At 41.4% G+C, this 19,399-nt stretch overlaps 1 protein-coding gene across 1 annotated transcript; it reads left to right on the top strand.

Annotated features, from left to right (window-relative positions):
- The first annotated feature begins 3,811 nt into the window (after nucleotides 1-3,811).
- LOC130579675 (uncharacterized) lies at nucleotides 3,812-15,316 on the top strand. The gene is made up of 6 exons (XM_057376636.1): nucleotides 3,812-4,321; nucleotides 12,940-13,125; nucleotides 13,327-13,449; nucleotides 13,744-13,971; nucleotides 14,314-14,361; nucleotides 15,248-15,316. Exons 1-6 carry the CDS (start codon nucleotides 4,246-4,248, stop codon nucleotides 15,289-15,291), a joined length of 705 nt encoding a protein of 234 aa, XP_057232619.1. The 5' UTR covers nucleotides 3,812-4,245; the 3' UTR covers nucleotides 15,292-15,316.
- Nucleotides 15,317-19,399: the final 4,083 nt, after the last annotated feature.

Below are 19,399 nucleotides of genomic sequence, written 5' to 3'. Positions count from 1 at the left end.
ACCCCATCCCCTGTCCTGTCCCGTCCCGTCTCATCCCAACCTGTCCTATCCCATCCTTCACAGTCTCAGCACAAAACAAGGGATTTCTTTGCATGTGCTGTACAGTTCAGAGTTAGATTAAAGTTTTTTTATGTGTCACATTGCCAATTGGTCTTCATCATCCAGGGACCTGCTGAAAATACTGAATAATAAAAGACTAATCTGCGTGCCACCTTTCAGTACATCCTTCTCTTCTGACAGTTAATCAATGCCTCTTAATATGCTCTTCAATTTGACACAGTTTTGAACCTTTTTAAGGGCACTTTCTTTTCAGGGATTTGCCAATAAATATACCAYCTCATAATTCATCTAGGTTGTATTTCCATAACTTCACAGATTATATAAAAATTCTTACTGAAATAAAGCAAAGAGGTGGTGTCTTGGATAAGGAGCTCACTGCAGAGGCTGTCTTAACACTTGTGCATTTTACAGGATTAAATATACTTGATTCACTATAACTTCCTGGTAAAAAAAAAAAAAAAGAGAGGATACAACTATGATCATGCAATAATACACTTCACTTACCAGTTCCTCAAATTCTTCTACTCAGGCCATAGGAATGATGATTGCAAATTAGAATAGGAAGGAAGTTATCTGTACTATTCAGCTGGATTTGCATGGGGGAGTATTAAGGAACCCAGTCTAGGCATTGGTGTGTTAAGAACATTGTGGCAGTACTCCCTACATGGAAATTAAATCCATCCAAGGGTTTTTTTAGTTCCTCCTATATTTATATCACAACTCAGCTTCACTGAAGATAATTGTTAATATGAGCCATAATAAACCATATCCAGGATGTTCTCAGTCACTAAGCAATCAATTCAAATTCTATTTTCAAACTCAGCGTGGATTTTCAGGATGGATTTGTCTCATCCAGCTGGGGCTACCTAAAAGACCTGTGGTACTGGTTTAACAGTTGTCTGCAGATGGGAGAGAGAAAGGGAGACATGAGAGGAGTGATTCATTTGGTGGCTGTAGATRTCCAGAAGAGGAGGTGAATCACTCTCTAGATGCCCTTATTGACTCTCCACTGACTCAAGGAGGAACTTTGACAGCTGAATTGGCCATACAACTCTCTCTTGGGTTGAACCTCATGGACCTTGCATAGATGCTCCATTTAAGGGTGTGAGATTTGTGTGCCTCATGTCAGCTCTGTCTCACTTTTATGGGAAATAAAAACTGATTTAAACCAGTTTGACCTTTATAAATAATYAGGTTGCATGAAAATTTTCTGGTGCTAGATTCTAGGATGTGGTATAACTAGGGCTTCCCCAAACCTCTGCTCTGCAAGAGGGCTGGATGCTGCTGTGGAGGCTGGGAAGGGCCCTTGTGGATGCATAATGTGAATTCTCAACCACTTTTACCATAATTTCAAGGATGCATGATCAATATGTAATTGACAGGGTTTAGCTAGCTGTTAAAACCACCCTCACCCCTTCCCTAGGAAGGTCAATATGAAATATTATTCCCTTGAATAGAAGGCCTGTGTAAGAGTGATTCACAGAAAAAAAAAAGTTGAATAAAACAAAAAACTTGCTTCAGTGAGTTATATGGTTGTTTACAGCTGCATTGAACTGGGAAGGCCTGCAGTGAAATCAGAGTGTTGTTGTGTCTTCAAGCTGGCTGAGTTTAAGGAAGGGATAGTCCTCCAAACCAAATGATTTTTTGCAGGGTTTTAAAAGCATTTGCAGGGTTTTCAAAATGCCCTTGTTAAACCTAGACCTGAAAAGGCTGTAGCTGTGTTTGTGGTTTACTCCCTGGCAACTCCATTTTTGCATTTGCCGTGGTCTTGCGACATTGAATATGAAAATCTTTAAAATCTTGTCTGTGCTGCCTGAGCTACRTGACAGGCTCTTTCCTCCCAGCTTTCTGCTGAAACAGAGGACTTGCCTAAGCAGCAAAACTTTGCTGATGAATGGAGAAAAGTCAAGAAGCAACGGAGACCCCAGCACGTTTTCCTCCTACACCTTCCTTGATTCTCCAGATGCCTTTTTTTTTCTAATTTCCTTCCACCACTTCCCAAATATCCACTGAGTTTTCACAGCACTTCCCTTTCTTTTTTGCCACGCCTAATTCTGTTGTTAACATCTCATGTTAATCATCAAAATTATAATGCTGGTTATGTTTATTTCTCATAAAAACTTGCTTTTCTCATAAAAACCTGTTTTTATCTGTGCATGGATGCCTTTCCCCCTTGCTGGGTCTCTGTTCTCACTCCCCCCTGCTGTATCTCGCTCTGCTTTGGGTCAGATCCTCGCAGAATCAGMGCTGTTCTTTTCCTAGAATCATTCAGCAAACTGGCCTGTTTCCAAAGCTGATCTGGCTAATTCCTCTCACAAACCATAACCGTTTTTTCTGACCTTTAAGAGGTGTAAATGTTCAGTTACAGGTCTTTCTCACACAACCTGTGTTTGTAGCAATGAGCCACTCAAAGTCACCATTCCTCCCAGGATAACTGACTGTACTTTCCATGTTCATTCTTGGATGAAATCTCACCCTTTTAAATAAAATCCCACCTGTGCTGAGGTTTGCTACCTGAAAGCAAATGCTGCATGAAAGATTGAGCTGGAGGACTGCAGGAAACGTACCTCATCTCTGTCTACATCATGAAATTGCTATTAAATTGTTTGATCAAGCAAGAAATAGAAGCAGATGTTGGCAGGTAAATCCCTTCACCTCAAAAGAACAGACCCCATGTTTAGTAATGAAAGGATAAAAAGTTTGGGATTTCTTTCTGGGAAATGTAACACATAATTTTTAGCAGCCCAGGTAGCTGCAGGGTTCAGGCAGTTACATATCTCCAGGCATCTTGGAAAAAAGATGAGGGATTAAAGTCTGAGGCTTTCAGACAGATTTTTTCAGGAGCAAAACTCTCTAAGTYCTTCAGAGGGCTTTGGCATGAGGTTTTCCTATTACACTGCTAAATATGGAAGATAATTTGATACTAGGGYAAGGGCAGTAAATACCTGTGGAGCRTGAAGCAGCCCCAGGGTGAGCTGAGCATTTTCCCCATAGCAGTTGCTTCAGAAGTCTTACTTGTTCTCCATGCCCTGTTGCATTTGGATTTGGGAAGTAATCTCCTGGGCAAAGCCTCGCAGCTGGCAAACCCTGCAGGAGGATTTGTCCCCTGCATCACAAAGCTGCAGAAAATCTTTCATGAAAAGAGCAAAGGGAGCTTTATCAGGAGAAAGGTAGCAGACTGATGGATGCAGCATAGCGGTATTTGAAAATGTATCACATCTGTTCCTTAGCTTGCCTGTTAAGAAGATTTAATTTGTTGAGGATTTATAAAGCAGAAATAAATGCCCAGTATGTAATAGTCATGATAGAATACCACAGATAGTTTAAATCTTGGGTTTTTTTTTCATAGTCTAGCCCAATTAATTTTCTAATTACTAACAGGAAATAATTTCTGTGGGAAGGGCTGAAGAAAACCTACATGAAGTCTGATACTTCSTTGATAATTTCCAGTTTTTCCACTGGATTTTGGAAAAAATTCACTCAAGTGTGTCACTCCCAGACAACTGAGGAACAAGRAAAACACTTTCCAAACCTGCCAGCCTCACCCTCATGTTTTTGGTTTGCTTTTTTTTTTTAATCAAACTGTCCTTCCTTCAGAAGCTCGGCTGTGATTCAGAGAAACTACAAACATGCATCAAAACCAAATGCAAGGTGGCTTTATCATCACTAACAGAAGATGTCTGGAAGGCCAAAAAGATAACCCATGGAACCTTTTTTTTGCAGGTAGAGCTCACAGATGGTGCCTGAGATCCCTTATCACACACCAGAAATCTATTCCAATGCTGTGGTCCCTCTCTTATACCTATCCAGCCACAGATTCGGGACTGAGTACCTACACAAACCTATTAAAATCTTTCCCTTTCTAGTGACCTCATCTGTAGTGAAATGTGAAAGAGCTCTGGAGCCAATGGCTCTGATGTGTCAAACCACTTCCTACATGTGATGGCACGCTCCCCCACACCGAGCATCGGGTTTGGTTTCCTGGATAAAAGACTAATACCTGAACAGAAAGCAGCCTTTGTTCTTTCCTGTGGAGCCAGCCAAACGATGATTTGCTGACCAAAGTCGTCACTGCACACATGAGTAAAGCTCCCAGGCAGTCTCATCAGGCAGTAACCTTGGCTTGGTTGGCAACAGCTCATCGCTTCTGAGAAACTTCACCATCCTCAGAGGTGTGGAGAAAAGATGTGGACAAGTTCCATGGAGCTCAAGTGGCTTTTGATGTGGCTCTTGTATGGATTCATCAAGGGGAACAAGCCAGGTAAAAAACTGTTTTTGCCTTTTGGGGAGGGAAAATATGATTTGGATTTTTTTGGTGGCTGTTAGAGGGTGTTCACAACATCCTGACTTCTTTCAGCAAAGGAAAGATGTTAAGGAGCTTAAAGAAATTATTCTAAGGAAATGAGAGACATGGGTTTTGTGCCCACAAACTGTCAACTGCAGAAAATCCAGAGCTTTACAGGATATTTTTTGTCTGACTAATATATGTATCSTCCAACCCATCGTTGGAATAGTGGGCAGATCAAAGCAGCCTGAGGCAGCCCTTTGAATKTGCTTTTTCCATTTTACTTGTAATTGTAGGAAATATAAAAATAGACACCAAAATGCCAGTAACCCTGTAGGTAAAATTGATGGCAATGCTGTTAGTTAAAAGGTACCGACCAAATTTGCTGTGGGTACCATAGACATGAAATATTTTTTCAGCCATGCCTCTCARTCAGTAGTGCATATAAACCATGAATGGAGGCAGCTAATCCAATTCAGCATAATTTTACACATTTATAAATGGTGCCACTGCTTATATTTGGCTTATTTATTGTGACAAGTGTGTGCATTGAGAAATGGTCTGGTGATGCATTAGTGCATTTAAATTTAAACTGCTTTGTTCAAAGAGGGGAGAAAAAGAATCATCCATTCTCAATGCTCCATAAATGTGATATTTCCTTCTGTGTCTGATGATGATGTCCAGGTTGAGAGGTATGAGCTGACACARCCTAAGGCAGGTTCTCAGACACGCTGGTGCTGTAACTGCTGATGGATCATCTTCAGCAGGGCTGGGAATTTTCAYCAGGGCTGGCCATCTCAAGGGAAGAGTGTGTTGCTGGTAACTAAACTTATTAATGCAGGAAGCACCTTCACAAATGTTGAAGCCCCAGATGATTTTATTCTTGTTATTTTACCAGTAAATGCTGCACCTTCTCCTTCATGGGGTGTTTTCACTGCCAGATGAGGTGCCAGAGCCCACGGGAAGCRTTTCGGTGCTGCGTGCAGGAGCAGCACTGCGAGGTGCTCAGCCAGAGATGTGTCAGTGGGATCAGTTCTGGGATGAGTCAGGTCCCCCAGATCACACTTTCTGTATTACTGTACCTGGAACATGTTGTGAAATTTCTTGCTGGCAGGTCTCGTTTATCAGAAACCTTTCTGGTTTTTTGGAAAAAAATCGAGGGGTGTCAGAGCAGTTGCATTTTATGCTATTTGATGTGATTTTATTCACCACGGAATGAATAAATGCATAGCATTGCATTCTTCGCTGTATCACTAAGCTCTTCTTCCCTCAGCTTCCTGTATTTATTTTCAATGTCTCTCTCAAAGTTTAAACATTCTATTTATAYATATTTGTAATTTCTCCCTGCAGGTAATATGCTAATGTATAAACACCAGCTTTTACCATTTTAGAGGTTTTTAACCAGAGGTGGTGTGTCTGTGAGACCTGTTGATTTTAATTCCTTAAGGGAGGATCAATAAAGAGTCCTGGGGACAGACACAAGCAAAGCAAAAGGAAAGAGACTGGATTTAACTGGTCAAAAATCAACCAGGCCTCAACACATAAAGTACTTTTCTTATTATTTTGCCTCAGTTTTATCATCTTGTCCCAGACTGCAAGTTCAGGTTTGTAAATAGAYCCTACCCTAGATATTGTTTGGCAAAATGCACTATCAGGAATAAATRCAATTAGAGGAAAAAGAAAATAAAAAGCCTTTGTTTTACAGAACAGTTTCACTGATAGTTCTCAAAATACTTTGAGGGGGCAAAGTTCTCTGCTATGCAACTGGGGAAAATAAGGRGTGGAATGATAATTTATTAATTTAATAAAAATTAAAGCACTAGCATCTTAGTGCTAAGAAGAAAAATGCTGTTTTTTCTAATGAAGAGTATCACATTTATCTCCTTTTCTCTGCACAGTAGCAGTGCCTAGAAGCTGCAGGCATGGGTGAATCTTGAAGTGAGGGTCAAACACAAGGTAAAAGCTGGTCTGTGCTCCTACAGCCTTTCCATCTTGCTATTCATCAGACAGGCATACTCTGAATAGAKTTGCAAGTTAAACCTGGAAAGGATTAAAACTCACAAAAGAAAGAATTTCATTCAAGTGAATTTCATTCACACAAGATGGGTACCAGATCTCAGTCATTTAAATGAGAGGAATTTCTTTCCCATTATACTTGCATATTAGTGCTGGCTCCCATGGATTTGAAATGCAATTCAGAATACATTAAAGTTGTCAAACACAGACAAGTGATTCTTGTAAGGTCAACTAGAGAGCAAATACCTTTATAAACCTTACAGCTACAGTGACTGTCAGCAACAAAGGGCTCAATGTACAGCTRAAATTTWAAAAAARWRTTTAAAAARTATGATCCTACTGAGGAAAAGMAGATATTACAGACAGAGATCTTGCAGTACCTGTTTCTTCAGCTGGAGGAATTGTTTTCCCATCTCATCAGAGATGAGATGTTATGTCCTTTTTCCTTTTACTGCAGAAAAAAATCCACTCTTTATCCACTTTACATCTAGAAAGCCACTGCTTCTGGCTTTGCTCCCTGTTGCCTTCAGAGTGTTGAAGTTTTGGTCTCCCTACATCCTCGAMGTTCAGCTTTGTCTCTCCTGTTTCCCCTGCTGCATTAATGCTCTCTTCAAAGCCCAGCTTCCCGGTATTTTCTGCCCACAGATTCCATTCCCTGGCCTTGGTCCTGAATCCTGGAACAACGTGACTCACTGAGTCTTTGCTCCACCTCCTCCAATGCTTTCCCAAAACTCACATTTACAAAGTCCTTCCGTGACTTTCCTCCCTTTCCTCCTTGTTCCTCAGCCCTGCCAGGGGAGCAGCATTCTCTCATYTGCTGCTTTTTCTTTATGTTCTTGATTTGTAAAGTGAGAGCCCTCACAGAAAGAATATATAACCCTCTCAATGTGGAAAAATATTTCATGCATGACAAGGTCAGAAAAATCACCACCATGTGCAGAAAATTTCCATCKCACACTTGAGATCTCCAGGGAACAGCTCCATGACCATGCTAAGTCCTTAAGTGAGGTGAGTCCTTAGGCCACACTTGAAAACAAATTTTTTTTCTGAAAATTTCTTTTTTCACTTTCCCAAGATTGGGACATACACTTGGCAGACCTTTCAATTATTCTCAGAGAGGATGTTCTTTACTGYCTTACAAAAGGCAAGACAGAGAAAGTTCCAGACAAAGGAAAGAACCTGTATCTCTGCTGCTATTTAAAAAAAACAATTTTTGTTCTCAGTATTTAATTTTCCTATTAGATGAAAATACCAGACATAGGCATTACTGAGGTTGCCTGTTTAAGCAAAAATAGAACAAAAAACAAGAACAAGGCTTTCACTTGCGATATTCTMAAAACTTGGCTCAGTGTTCTGCTACAAAACCATGTGCCGTGGTTGCATTTAGAGAGTCTGAGTGAGCTCTGTGGCTTTACCACGGAACCAAGGGTGTTATAAACACCAGAAACAAAAACAAATGTTCCCATTCTTTACTTAGTGCTTTTTCTACACAGTGCACTGTGCTTGGGCTAGTTTTCCTCACTCTTCTCTTTCCTAATGTWCCATCTTCCAATTCTATGTTCCAATTCCAATTCCAAGTCCCCAGCTCAGCATCCCTGCTAGTGCAGGTGTAGGATCCATCAATATATCAGGTAAACTACTCTGATTATCAATGTGAGCACGTAAGAACATTCTCCTACCACTGCAGCTGATAAAAATAAAGAAGCACCTTCAAGCTTTGCTTTGGAGAAGCTAAGTTAGGTGTCTGCTGTGTTCCAGAGAGGTTTGCCCAGCTTCACTTTTCACTGAAGGAGCTAAAAAGGCACAKTCTTGAGGCTAAATTATGCTTAGCATGAGAAAGCTTAGTCCACTGTCCAACCAACTCTAGCCTTGCTGTATATGGAAATTTTTTGCATTAGATTCCACTGCCTAGGTCAATGGCAAACATCTGGTCAACACGATTAAACCAAGAGATAAGAGAACTGCATTTCTCTCAAATCAAATTTTCTATGGTCCCAAAAGCTCTTGACAGTTCACACTCCAGTTTAYTTTACACTGTCTTTCCAACAGAGACATCTTCTGGTACAGCAAACACAGCAGACACTGAAATGCCTAGATCAGGACATTCCTTAGAACAGGACATTACTCCTCTCCAGTGCTGGGAATATTCAAACCCATCTCTGCTCCATGAGGCTGATCTCTCCTCCGTTGCTGTTTATATTAAAACTTGTGCCTGGCCATTTCATCAACACTGTATTTCAGTCACTTACACTGCAGACTCACTACTACTTAAATTATTTTCTAAAATAATCTTTCTATAATCTAAAATACAGGTAATTATAATCTCACAGGCAAATTACAATAAAGTTGAAGTCTGAATCCCAACCCCACATCTATGATCTATTCCCATCTCATAAATCCACATAAACAATTAATGACATTAATGGGAGGGGAAAGAGTCCTGCAGGGCTAAGGCTTGCTTGTTAAAGGACCCTCTGGGAATAAGTTTTGAGGTTAGAAAAAGTTCATTACCATTTCCATCCAGTTGTCGGTATCAATTCCTCCACTTTGCCTGAATCAGTTTCATCTTCATGAGACTGCACCATTTAGAGAACACGATTTCACACAGCACATAAATCCCCAGGGCTGATTTAGCTTCTCAGGCACAGCTGGGGAAATATCTTCATTTTGGCCTGGTTTGATTTGTTGGTGTCTCTGGGGAGAGGTGTTCTTCATCTCTGAACTGGGCAGGCTTCATCTTCATCTCTGAACTCTGGCTTCTTCTACTGCTTCTGCCAAATATTCAGAACATCCAGTTTGCTACCAATCCCATCTTACTGCCTTTGTAGAAGAGGAAAATCGTCCTCTTTTTGCACCTTGCTGTTTTAACTCGACATCAGAATCGTGTCAGCACTGGTGACACACAGCCACGTGACAGAGGAAGTTGTGAGTTTAGGTTATTGTGGCGTGACTCACTGTCTGTGTTTTACCTAACACTAAAAATACCTGTTACAAATTTCCCCCRCTCACTTCTTGTGGACTGAAGGTGTTGTTCTGATGCCTCATCTAACACTGCTCTGCCAGCTCAGACATGGAGGAGAAACAGGCAGGAGGGTTTCATGAAGCCTGGTACTGCCAGCACACTCAGAGCAGTTTTGTGGTTGGGTCAGTCACACATTTGAATGAGAAACGTGAGGGAAGAAACCTGAAAGAAGTGATACTGATTTAACTACTGATTTTTTTTCCCTCCAATATCTCCTGTGGGATATCTGACAGCACATGTGAAAGTCCCAGGTACCCTGAGACATCTCAAATGGCATCAGACACCCTAGCTCACACCTTTCTGTTGGCTCAGATGACAAGGCTTGCAGGTCTCAAAATGCTTATCAAACTTAATTTTGGGAGCACTCCAGCAGAAGCATTATCTGCTTTTCCATTTTTATGTTTCATGGCTGTCTGTTGTCTGAATTCACTAGTCTTCTAATTCCAAGGGTTYGTCTCCATCCACTCCATCACAATAATTGAAACCAGCTCCAGAATTTCCAAGAATGTAGGCGCCAAAAATCCATGAATATGGAGAGAAACAGAAATTCCCATCTGCCTTAAGAGAGCTAAGTGTTCTCATAATTCTTCAGCTGACAGAAGGGCTAAATGCCCATGAACAAAATTACACCAAGCTCTCAGTTTGGTCCATTTAGTACCTCTAAGTGAAGAGAAATGGACTCCCAGGACAGTTTGGGAGTGTGGGAAGTGAGAATGGTAGGTAAGGGCTGATKAATTTTGTGAATGAAGGAAAGAGAACAGTGGACAACAGGACAGAGAGATAAGGAAATAGTGGCACACAACACCTTGTCATGGGATGAAAAATTGGAATATGTGCAGAGGAGAAATTAGGAGGCAAAGAAAACCTCAAGAGATCTGAATGCAATGTGAGGACAGTATTTCAAACCAATAATAGCAGGAGTACAACCCTGGAGCAGCTGTGGAGGGGTGCAGAATCCAGGGAAAGCTAGGTTTTGCTAAACTGCACCACCACAGGCTGTGAGGCAGGTAGGTCATGCTGGCCTTTGAAAAGATTGTTCTCTTCAAACTACACCAACCCAGACAAATTGATTGACTAGTTCCTAACCAGGTGCAAAACAGAAAAAAAAAAAACCAAACAAACAAACAAAAAACAAACAAACAAAAAAAAGGCAACTATAATCTCCTCTAAAATGTAGAAAGTCAGAAATCTAAAGAAGGAGTAAACCTACCCTGTCAATACCTATTCCCTGGATTCTTTCCATCCTTTGGCTCTTTTACCATTCACGCAGCAAGAATGTTGATTTATTTAGGGGCAAACCATGCAGTTTCCTTGTACACAAAGATGGAAGTTTTAAGCACAATTCACTCCAGAGGTCAATATGGTCTAAACCTCACCAGGTCTGAGTTCTCTCTTGCACAGCCTTCCAACACTATGCCAGGAAGTCCCATGACATGAAACACAAGACAYGGAGGTGCTGGAACATGGCAATGGAGCTGGGGAACAGTTTGGGGCTCAATTCTGATGGGGACAGGATGTGGGAGCTGKGGRGGCTCAWCCTGGAGCAAAGGAGGCTCAGGAAGAACCATCTCACTCCCTACAACTCACTGGCAGGAGGGTGTATGGTTTGCATGTTTAGTGCCTACCTGTTCTGGAAAGAKGAGTAAAAACCACATAAAGAGAAGAACCTCTCAAAATATAAGATATTTTGAGACAATTAAGAGCAATAATGGCAATGGGTATCTTGCAATATCCTTGTTCATGCATGGCTCCTCCCAGTGTGAGGACTGGCACAACAATAAACCCCAAATCCAATGACTTTGATACCAAGCACATTGGTGAGGAGCTCTAATATGGGAAGAGGAGACAATGTTTTGAAAGGTTATTGTGGTTGCTAAGGACAAAGTTCTTGAAAATGGGAGCAAAATATTTGATGTGACAATGAAGCAGTTAAATATCAAAGGGAGGCAGGCAAGAAGGTCACATTGAAACCTAGAAAATTTATCTTTCAAAATTATTTCTGTATTAAGGAAAGAAATATGATTGAATAAGGGCCAAGAAGATACTGCATTTATAGAGATGTGAGAAGACAAGAATTTGAGTGATGAGGATGAAATTAAAAGGCTGAATCTGAGGAAGGTTGAGTATGATCCAGCTGCAATGTGGATGTTCACTGAATCCCAAGTGCACCATTTCTGCACAATCCCTGTCTGATGTGTGCAAGTTCAGAAAAACCCAATGTTTGATCATCAATTAAAAGAATGTTTGCCCTTTATGATGAGTAGGTTAAACGTTGTGGGYTTTCTTAAGAAGAGACTAATGAGTTGTAGGTCTGAGTGCCTTGTGTTGAGATTCAGATCTGCAATCTGCTTCAAAGAGGCTTTTGAAGTCTTGAGGGAAACAAGCTTTTAGCTTTCAGGGAAAGTGAGAGTACAAGATCTCAACTTGCTGCTGATCTGATAAACTCTTTAATTTTAATCACCCTGACAGTCTGTGGTAAAACATGTGGTTAACTATTTCGGGTGCAGTCGCTTCTCTCAAAGCCACAGTCTGATGTAGTTTACAAGGCGAATCCTTTGATAACACAGAGRCACGAGGGGATTAAAACAACCCTTATGCAGATTAGCTGTTAAACCACTCACACACTTTTCATTGCTGTCTTCTTCAAACTTTGTGACTTTTACCAAGCAGCAAGACAATGTAAAGTAAAAAGGGCAGAAAATATCAAAGTGAGGAAATGAAAGAAAAGAGCATTGCAGGGCTGGAGCTGGAGTCCCTGATAGCTGTTGGTCTTTCAAGAAGGCTCTTTGGGAGTCAAGGTCAGACACCAAATGATGAACAGCTATCAGGGACTCAGGGGCCTTTTTCARTCATTCCTGCTGGTTGCTAAGGCTGCATTAATTATGGCTGCAGAAAATGTGAGGMTATGATGACAAAGAAATTTCACTCCTAATAGCTGTTACTGTTATGCATAAGCATAAAGGGCCACAGATCGTGAACCCAAAGATCCAGAGTGCCAGCCCTGGTGCAATCAAACTATTTGATCTTTGAATTTCTCAGCCTTTAGGCCTTAAATAATTATTAAGTAGTGTCTTTATCAACCTCTGGGTCTCCAGCTCAGCTTGAGCAGGCTTTTCAAGTGCACTGAAATGATCTAACTTAATTCATTCCAGCTGATTGAGTAGTATATTTAAATATGATTTGCTGATGACACAACATTTCACGCCCTTGTTTTGGGACAAGTTATATTTAGGTTTGCAAACTTATTTCACAGTAAGCTGCTCTTTGGTGCCCTCAGAACTGAGAGTCTACACCCATTCCCARCTTTTGCTTATAGATGATTGCAACTTTTAATTGCTTAATTTTGCTTATTGTGCCACCCTCCATAGATCCAGGGCTGCACACACTGGTGCAGATAGCTGCTCTCCAATATGATTGTGTGCAGTTTCACTAAGAAAATGTTGATAGTGTTTCATGTTGCCCATCTGCTGGACATGTGTGGTATTGAGAATGGGGAAGTCCCTGATGCMTAAAGTAGAATGCTGACTGTCCTGATTCTCAAGCTTTCTCTTTGCAGAAAAATGCCCACGTCTTCCAGTGACTGAATTTGCTGATGTTACTGCTGAAAAGTATCCACTACAGACCAAATTGTACTATGTGTGTGACCCTGGCTATTACAGAGAAGGTGGTGCATTGCCAGCAATCAAGTGTGAGAGTGAACAGCAGGGTGCCTTTTGGAAATATGGAGCATTTAAATGCCTTGGTGAGTGAATGTTGCCTTTTTTTCCTATACATAGAGGTATTTTTCCAACGTGTTACTTGGTATAAAACACATCTGGGCATTAACAAAAGATCTTAATATTGGATCCTGAAATAGTTCTATCCCACCTCTAAAAGTTTGGGTGCTCTGGCTTTGTTCTGGTATTTGTCCTGCTGTAACTCAGCAAGTGTAACTTCTTGACAGATAAGAAAAATTGGTTATCAACAGCTCCCACAATGGAGGTAGAACTTACACAGAAGCCAGAAAGAGAACCAAGGAGTCCTGCACCCCAGAAGAGACAAGATCTTTCAGAGTTCAAACAAAAAGGTAAATATGAGCCCATCCTATACTGTATCACTTCTCCTRCTGATTTCCATGGAGGCAGTGCAAGAATGGTGAGTAATATTTAATTATTTTGCAGGCAGAGGGAAGGAAACGAGTGCTGAAATATTTTGACTGAACAAGTGATATGGTGTAAACAAATGAGTATTTTATATCCTAATAAAGAATTAGAAAGGCTTGTCTGTATTTTCTAAGAACACAAGATTTTCAACAAAAAAAGCAGTATGCAAAATCTGTCTGCTTTTACCAAATTTTGTGTGCTGCCTTGTGCTCCCGCAGATTTCTGTGATCCTCCCAGGCCTATTCCACATGCCTCCATGARGCTGCCCCAAGACCATTACGTGGGACAAGTCTTGTATTTCAAATGCCAGAGTGGTTATGATAAGAGACCCCCCACTTCTGGCAGCAGGACATGCAAGAAGGTGGATGGCAAAATCATCTGGACCCCTCTGGACATGAGATGCACCAATGACAGCAAMCAGTGGCCACCACAGACTGTTGGGCCAGGTAAGGTGGTTGTGATTACACCACAACAGTGTCAGACCTGCTCATGTCAGGTCCAGACCCCACAACTGTCGTGGGGACAGCAGGAGCTTCAAAAAAGTTTACTAAAGAAGGCCTGCTACTCACTCTGAGGGGAAGAAAGAACTCCCTCGTGTATTTAAACACCTTCACAGGAAGGGGTTTAAATGAAGGCAARTCCTTCCTTAGCCTCAGATTTTGACAATGGTTTAAATTTAAGGAATCAYTCTGRCCTGCAAGTTCTRTTGATRGCAAATCAGATGCTCTGGTGCTCTTCATCAGAAGAGAAAATTGATACAAAAATCAATGATTTCTCTCTCTTCATAGGTTTGGCCCCTCCATCCCCTTCCTCATCAGGAAAGCTGCCAGTGACAGGTATGCAGTTTTATKAAAGATTTCACTCCATTAGCCAGAGCACTTCCTTGGTCTTTCAGTTTGTTGTTCTATTACAAAGAGATCCAATTCTGTTAGAAGAGCTATTAAATATGCTGCAAGACACAACTATATCCATGTATTGGGTTAGAAGTTAGTAAAGAACAGATTRTTTAAGCACTTAAACTTTTATAAAGAAGTTTTCAAAGACTCATAAGGAATGTAAAAGAAAGCAGATAAACCARAAGTCTGTTTTTTAAAATGAAGCCATTTTCAGATTCTTCACTGAGACTTTCTGTGATTTTAGTGAGTCACTTCATCAGGAAAAAAGCAGTAAAAAAAYGTAAATATTTATATTATGCATTTCTTTCTCATTTTCAAAGGAATAAAAAAGGTGGGCAAATAAAACATTTCCTCACAGCTATACTGTTGCATTTAGATCAGTCTGAAGASATTTTCTTCTCCTGCTTCCCCATCTTCCAGCCAGCCATCAGCTGATGAAATAGAACTCATCTCTTGCTGTGTGTATGCTCAGGACTTTGCACAAGGGCTCTTGATTCCAGCTGGAGTCTGCTGCAAACTGTAGTGCACATTATAATGGAAAGAGTAATGGAGTGAGATGAAGGAATGGAAGGAGGAGTACTGAAAACTACTCCAGAGAGTAGTACCATCAGTAGTACCTGGTTACTTGACTGTGGTCAATCTCTTGTTGCCCAAGTCACTCTKGTTGGGTCCTGGGAGCAATGGGACAACATGGAAAATTTTTTGCCTCTGGGTATAGGCGCAAGATGAGCCTAATCTCTAATCCTACCTGTTTCTCTCAGCTGGAGTAACTGCAATAATTAAGATAACACCAGGTGCTAACCATATTGATTTTCTGGTTTTACAGCTGTCTGGTTGGTTCTGTTTATCATTCCTGCTGTGTTTGTGTGACTCATCAAGCAGACAATACAGTAAGTGGGACAGAACAAGGGAAATGTGAAATCCAAACAAAAATGCCTAGTGGTGGCAGAGTTATCAATTGGATGACTCTCARCCCTCTCCCTGGGTTAGATTTCTGAACATCTCCTTTTGGTATTAAATGTAACCCTGGACTTTGAGGTTGTCTGGTTCAACTGTTGAATACTGGCACAAGGAAAGGAGGAAGCAGAGCTTTTGAAATAAAAAAAAAACCTCAGAACAATTTCCCCAGAGAGGCTGTGGACTCCTCAGCCCTGGAAGTGTTCGAGGCCAGGCTGGATGGGGCTCTGAGCAATCTGGTGTAGTGCAAGGTGTCCCTGCCCATGGCAGGGGGAATGAGTTTGTCTTTAAGGTTCCTTCCAACCCAAACCATTCTGTGATTCTATGACTCTAAAAAGCAGTCTTTGTCCCAGCCATTGTAGAACTGAGAATGGCAGTTCAAATAATGGATGGAAGACTAATTCTGTGGGAAAAGTAAGGTTATTTATGCAAATATGTTGTTTCAGATTATTCAGTCTTTTTCTCTCTGGCCAAACTGTGGGAAGTCTGGGGGACCATCTGCAACCACAACCACGTATTCTGTTTCCTTCATCCCCCTGATTTCAGAGCTGCGTAATGACAACTTTTTACTTCAGATTTATTTTAGTCTGGCCTCCTCCCTGTTTCTGTCACTACACTGAGATGCACCAAGGCTGTTGCTGTTTACAGGCTCCCCACCCTAGTTAAACCAAGCTGTCCCTATCTGACATTTGGGAATTCTCTTCTTCTCTGTCTTTGCTATTCCTCATCCTGGTTTCTTCATGTTCCTTACTAATTACTGATGCTTCTTAGCTGAATGGGGATTTTTCTTGAAAAGTGGGAATAGATAACCTCATGTAAGCACATCAGAAGTGGATTTTTGTCAATTCATGACTGGATAAAGCCATATAAAGTATAAACAATGCTTTGAAACATGCTTTAGTGAAGACAATCAACCATGGTGAGGCAGAAATCATTATGCAGATTGCATCCTACCACTGTAGGATTTCTGAAAATATGTTAGGTGAAAAAGTGTCAAGAATGATCTACATTTTACTGGCTCTRTGATGGAACAAGTGGTGAAATAGCCAGTATCAGATGAAATAGTAACTGACAAGTGAAAGAATAACTGAGATCCTAAATAGTGTCATCTGCAAAAAATTCCCCTGTGGTATCTCATAGTAAATATAGAAGAATCCATAGAAAACCTGCTATTTCCCACATGTAGTAAAGTCTTTTTCCCCTTGTAGGGAAGGCTTCTGAGGGAATTGTGGTGTTTAGATGCAGACTCGTGAAGTTAATGAATTGCCACAGAAGAAACCCGATTGTAGCAGCAACTCCAAGACCTGCAGTGGCAAACAAGGAGGAAGCCTGGACACTCAAATCCAACATGTGAAAGAGGCAGAAGATGTCATGGCTTAATTCTCATGGGGACAGCGTGACTTTCCACCCACAGAATGCTGGTAGGAGGAGTGCACCCCATCACTGACAGATGGGGAAAGAGTCCTGCCTGAAACTGCTTCCCAAACCCACTTCTCCTCCTACCATGCAGCAGATGCATTGCCAATGTAACTGCAGCCCCTCCCAAACGACCAGGAGTGCATATGGACCACTCACCCAGCCACAATAAAAAGTGCCACCGTCATTTCAGCCCACACACCACCTCCCCCACAAACAGAACTGCTTTGCTGGACGCCTGATGTCCCCCTGCTCCTTCCCCACACAGGTGGGTCAAGCTCAGGCACACTTTTTGCCTTCTCAAATTGTTCCCCTTGGAAATTAAGCCCAATTACTCCCTGCACATAAGCTGAAAATCTGACTCATCTCCCTAATGGTTCACTATTTATGTGCATTCATCATCAACTCCCTCTTCCCAGTCATTCTGGATTAGTCCTTTCCACAACAGATCCTACATCATTCCTCCAGCTCAGACAAGGATGCTGGAGATTGTGGCAGCTGATTAATTTGACAGCTCCTTTCRTAGCTGCAGAGCATGAGAGAGCCCAGTGCAAAGGCATCTGAGGACAGGCTCAAGAACATACAATACTTGACATGTTCTTATATTACTGGGAATTTGTGAGGTCTGGATATTTTTCTGCCTTTTTTTAGCCATGCTCAGCCTGGTAAAATGAGTTCCACCAGGCTGAATACAAGTATCTGTGTCTGAGGCAGGCAGTGGGGAGGAACAAGCCCCTTTAGAGAGCAGTTAATCTTACCCTATTGCTAATAATATATAATAATGAACATATATATATATATTATATGTAATAAATATACTATTATTCTGTACTATATGTATGTGCACATGTGTTTATTTATACACACACAGATATATTGCTCTATATATATTTCTACAGATCAAATGACTCAGTGTTATGACCTGAGTCTTGTTTTTCCTCTTTTTCCACAGTASTACACCTGCTAAAACAATTTTTCTCCAGCTGTTAAAGAAACGGGACACGATGTGTTAAGCTGGAGGATCTGCATCTGTATTTGCARGAGCTGGCTTATGCATTCCCAAACTCTGTGGTCAATAGATTATCATCAGTTTATCAGTTCTGCCTTCCTCACCTGTGCTCTCTGATAATCACAATCTGTCTGATACTCTTAAACTGCTGTTGTCTGAAGACTTCTCATGCTTGGAACTGGAAGACACTTAGCAGCAAAACCTTCTACTCATTTCTTTTAGTCCTCAAAAAAAAAAAAAGAAAAAGTAATCTTTTTACATATCTAAGATACAGATTTTACCTAGACACTTGCAGAAACACCAAGTGTTTGTGGGTAGCCATAGTAATTAAATTCCACCTGCATACAAACCAGCACGGAATGGACTGAGATAAATCACTGCCCCTGGCATTTTCTCTCTGAGAGATGGTGGTGGTACAACCTGTTTATTTCCACCTCAGAAATCAYTGGTTCAGCCTTCTTGAGCTTGTAGGTTTTTCTACCATATTTATATCACACAGTTTAATTTGCTTTGGGGTTTGAATCTTGTGTGAAGCTAGTGGGGAAAAATGTAACTTCACAAGAGAAGAAAAACAAAAGGATGACAATTTGCATTCCCAAGGTACAGTACTGCTGTTGAATGATGTTGGCATTTTCTGGACTTCTTYRGCATCTGATTGTAAAACMCYTSAAACCCACTGGCACAGCAGAACCATCCRTCCAGCATTTGAGACAGATCAGGCTGATCTTGAGTGAATTTTCTGTCATAGTTCTGATCAATAAATGAATCTRCCWCCTTGGAAGGTTCSTTAKATKATGAAGCATTTTGAGGCTCTGGGTTTACAACCAATCACAAATTAGCAGTGWCTTGAAAATAMKGTCAAKTACAATCAGACTTTTTTWGCTTAGATGTTCTGGATTCTCAGAAGCAGCTMSTGTTTGGCCTTTGMGTATTCCTYAGAATGGATCTGATGTTTAMACCAAAATAAATAAWCATCTGTACAATTTTACTGAGCCACRCTSAAATGAAGTGCCATCCACCAGGGAAGGATACATGTGAAAGTGCAAAAAGACACATTTGGGGTTTTGTTGTTTTGTTTTTCCAATATCTGCACCCAGCTGAGAGTGCACCTGTGCAAGGCCTGGGCTGACGGCATTTCCAGGGAATGCTGAGGGAGACACTGCCAATGGCTTTGGTGGAGTTCAGGTGGGCACTTCCACAGCTTTCCCCTCACACACTGGGAAGGTCAGCAGGCCATCGAAGGAGATCAGGATGGTCAGGCAGCACCTGCCTTTCCTAAAGCCCTGCTGGCTGGGGCTGGTGCCTTGGTTATCCTGCATGTGCCAGGTGATCCCACTCAGGACAATCTGCTCTGAATCCTTCTGGGAAGCGAGGTCAGCTGGACACCCCTGTAACTCCCCAGATCCTCCTTCCAGCCCTTGTTGGGGATGGGAGTCACAAAGGCCAAACTCCAGGAACCTCCCCCATTCCCCAGCACTGGTCAGAGTTAATGGAAAGCAGCAACCGTGATAAATGAAACAGGGCAGAATCCAGACTGATTCTTTGCCCAATGGGGCTTACCATGAAATTCATTTGCTGTGGAGAGCAGGGCATTTC

This window comes from Malurus melanocephalus, unplaced genomic scaffold (genome assembly GCF_030028575.1).
Source record: "Malurus melanocephalus ecotype Western Australia unplaced genomic scaffold, MMel_1.1 scaffold_286, whole genome shotgun sequence".
Classification (NCBI taxonomy): domain Eukaryota; kingdom Metazoa; phylum Chordata; class Aves; order Passeriformes; family Maluridae; genus Malurus; species Malurus melanocephalus.
Note: the sequence above shows the minus strand (reverse complement) of the source record. Positions and strands in the feature narration are given on the sequence as shown.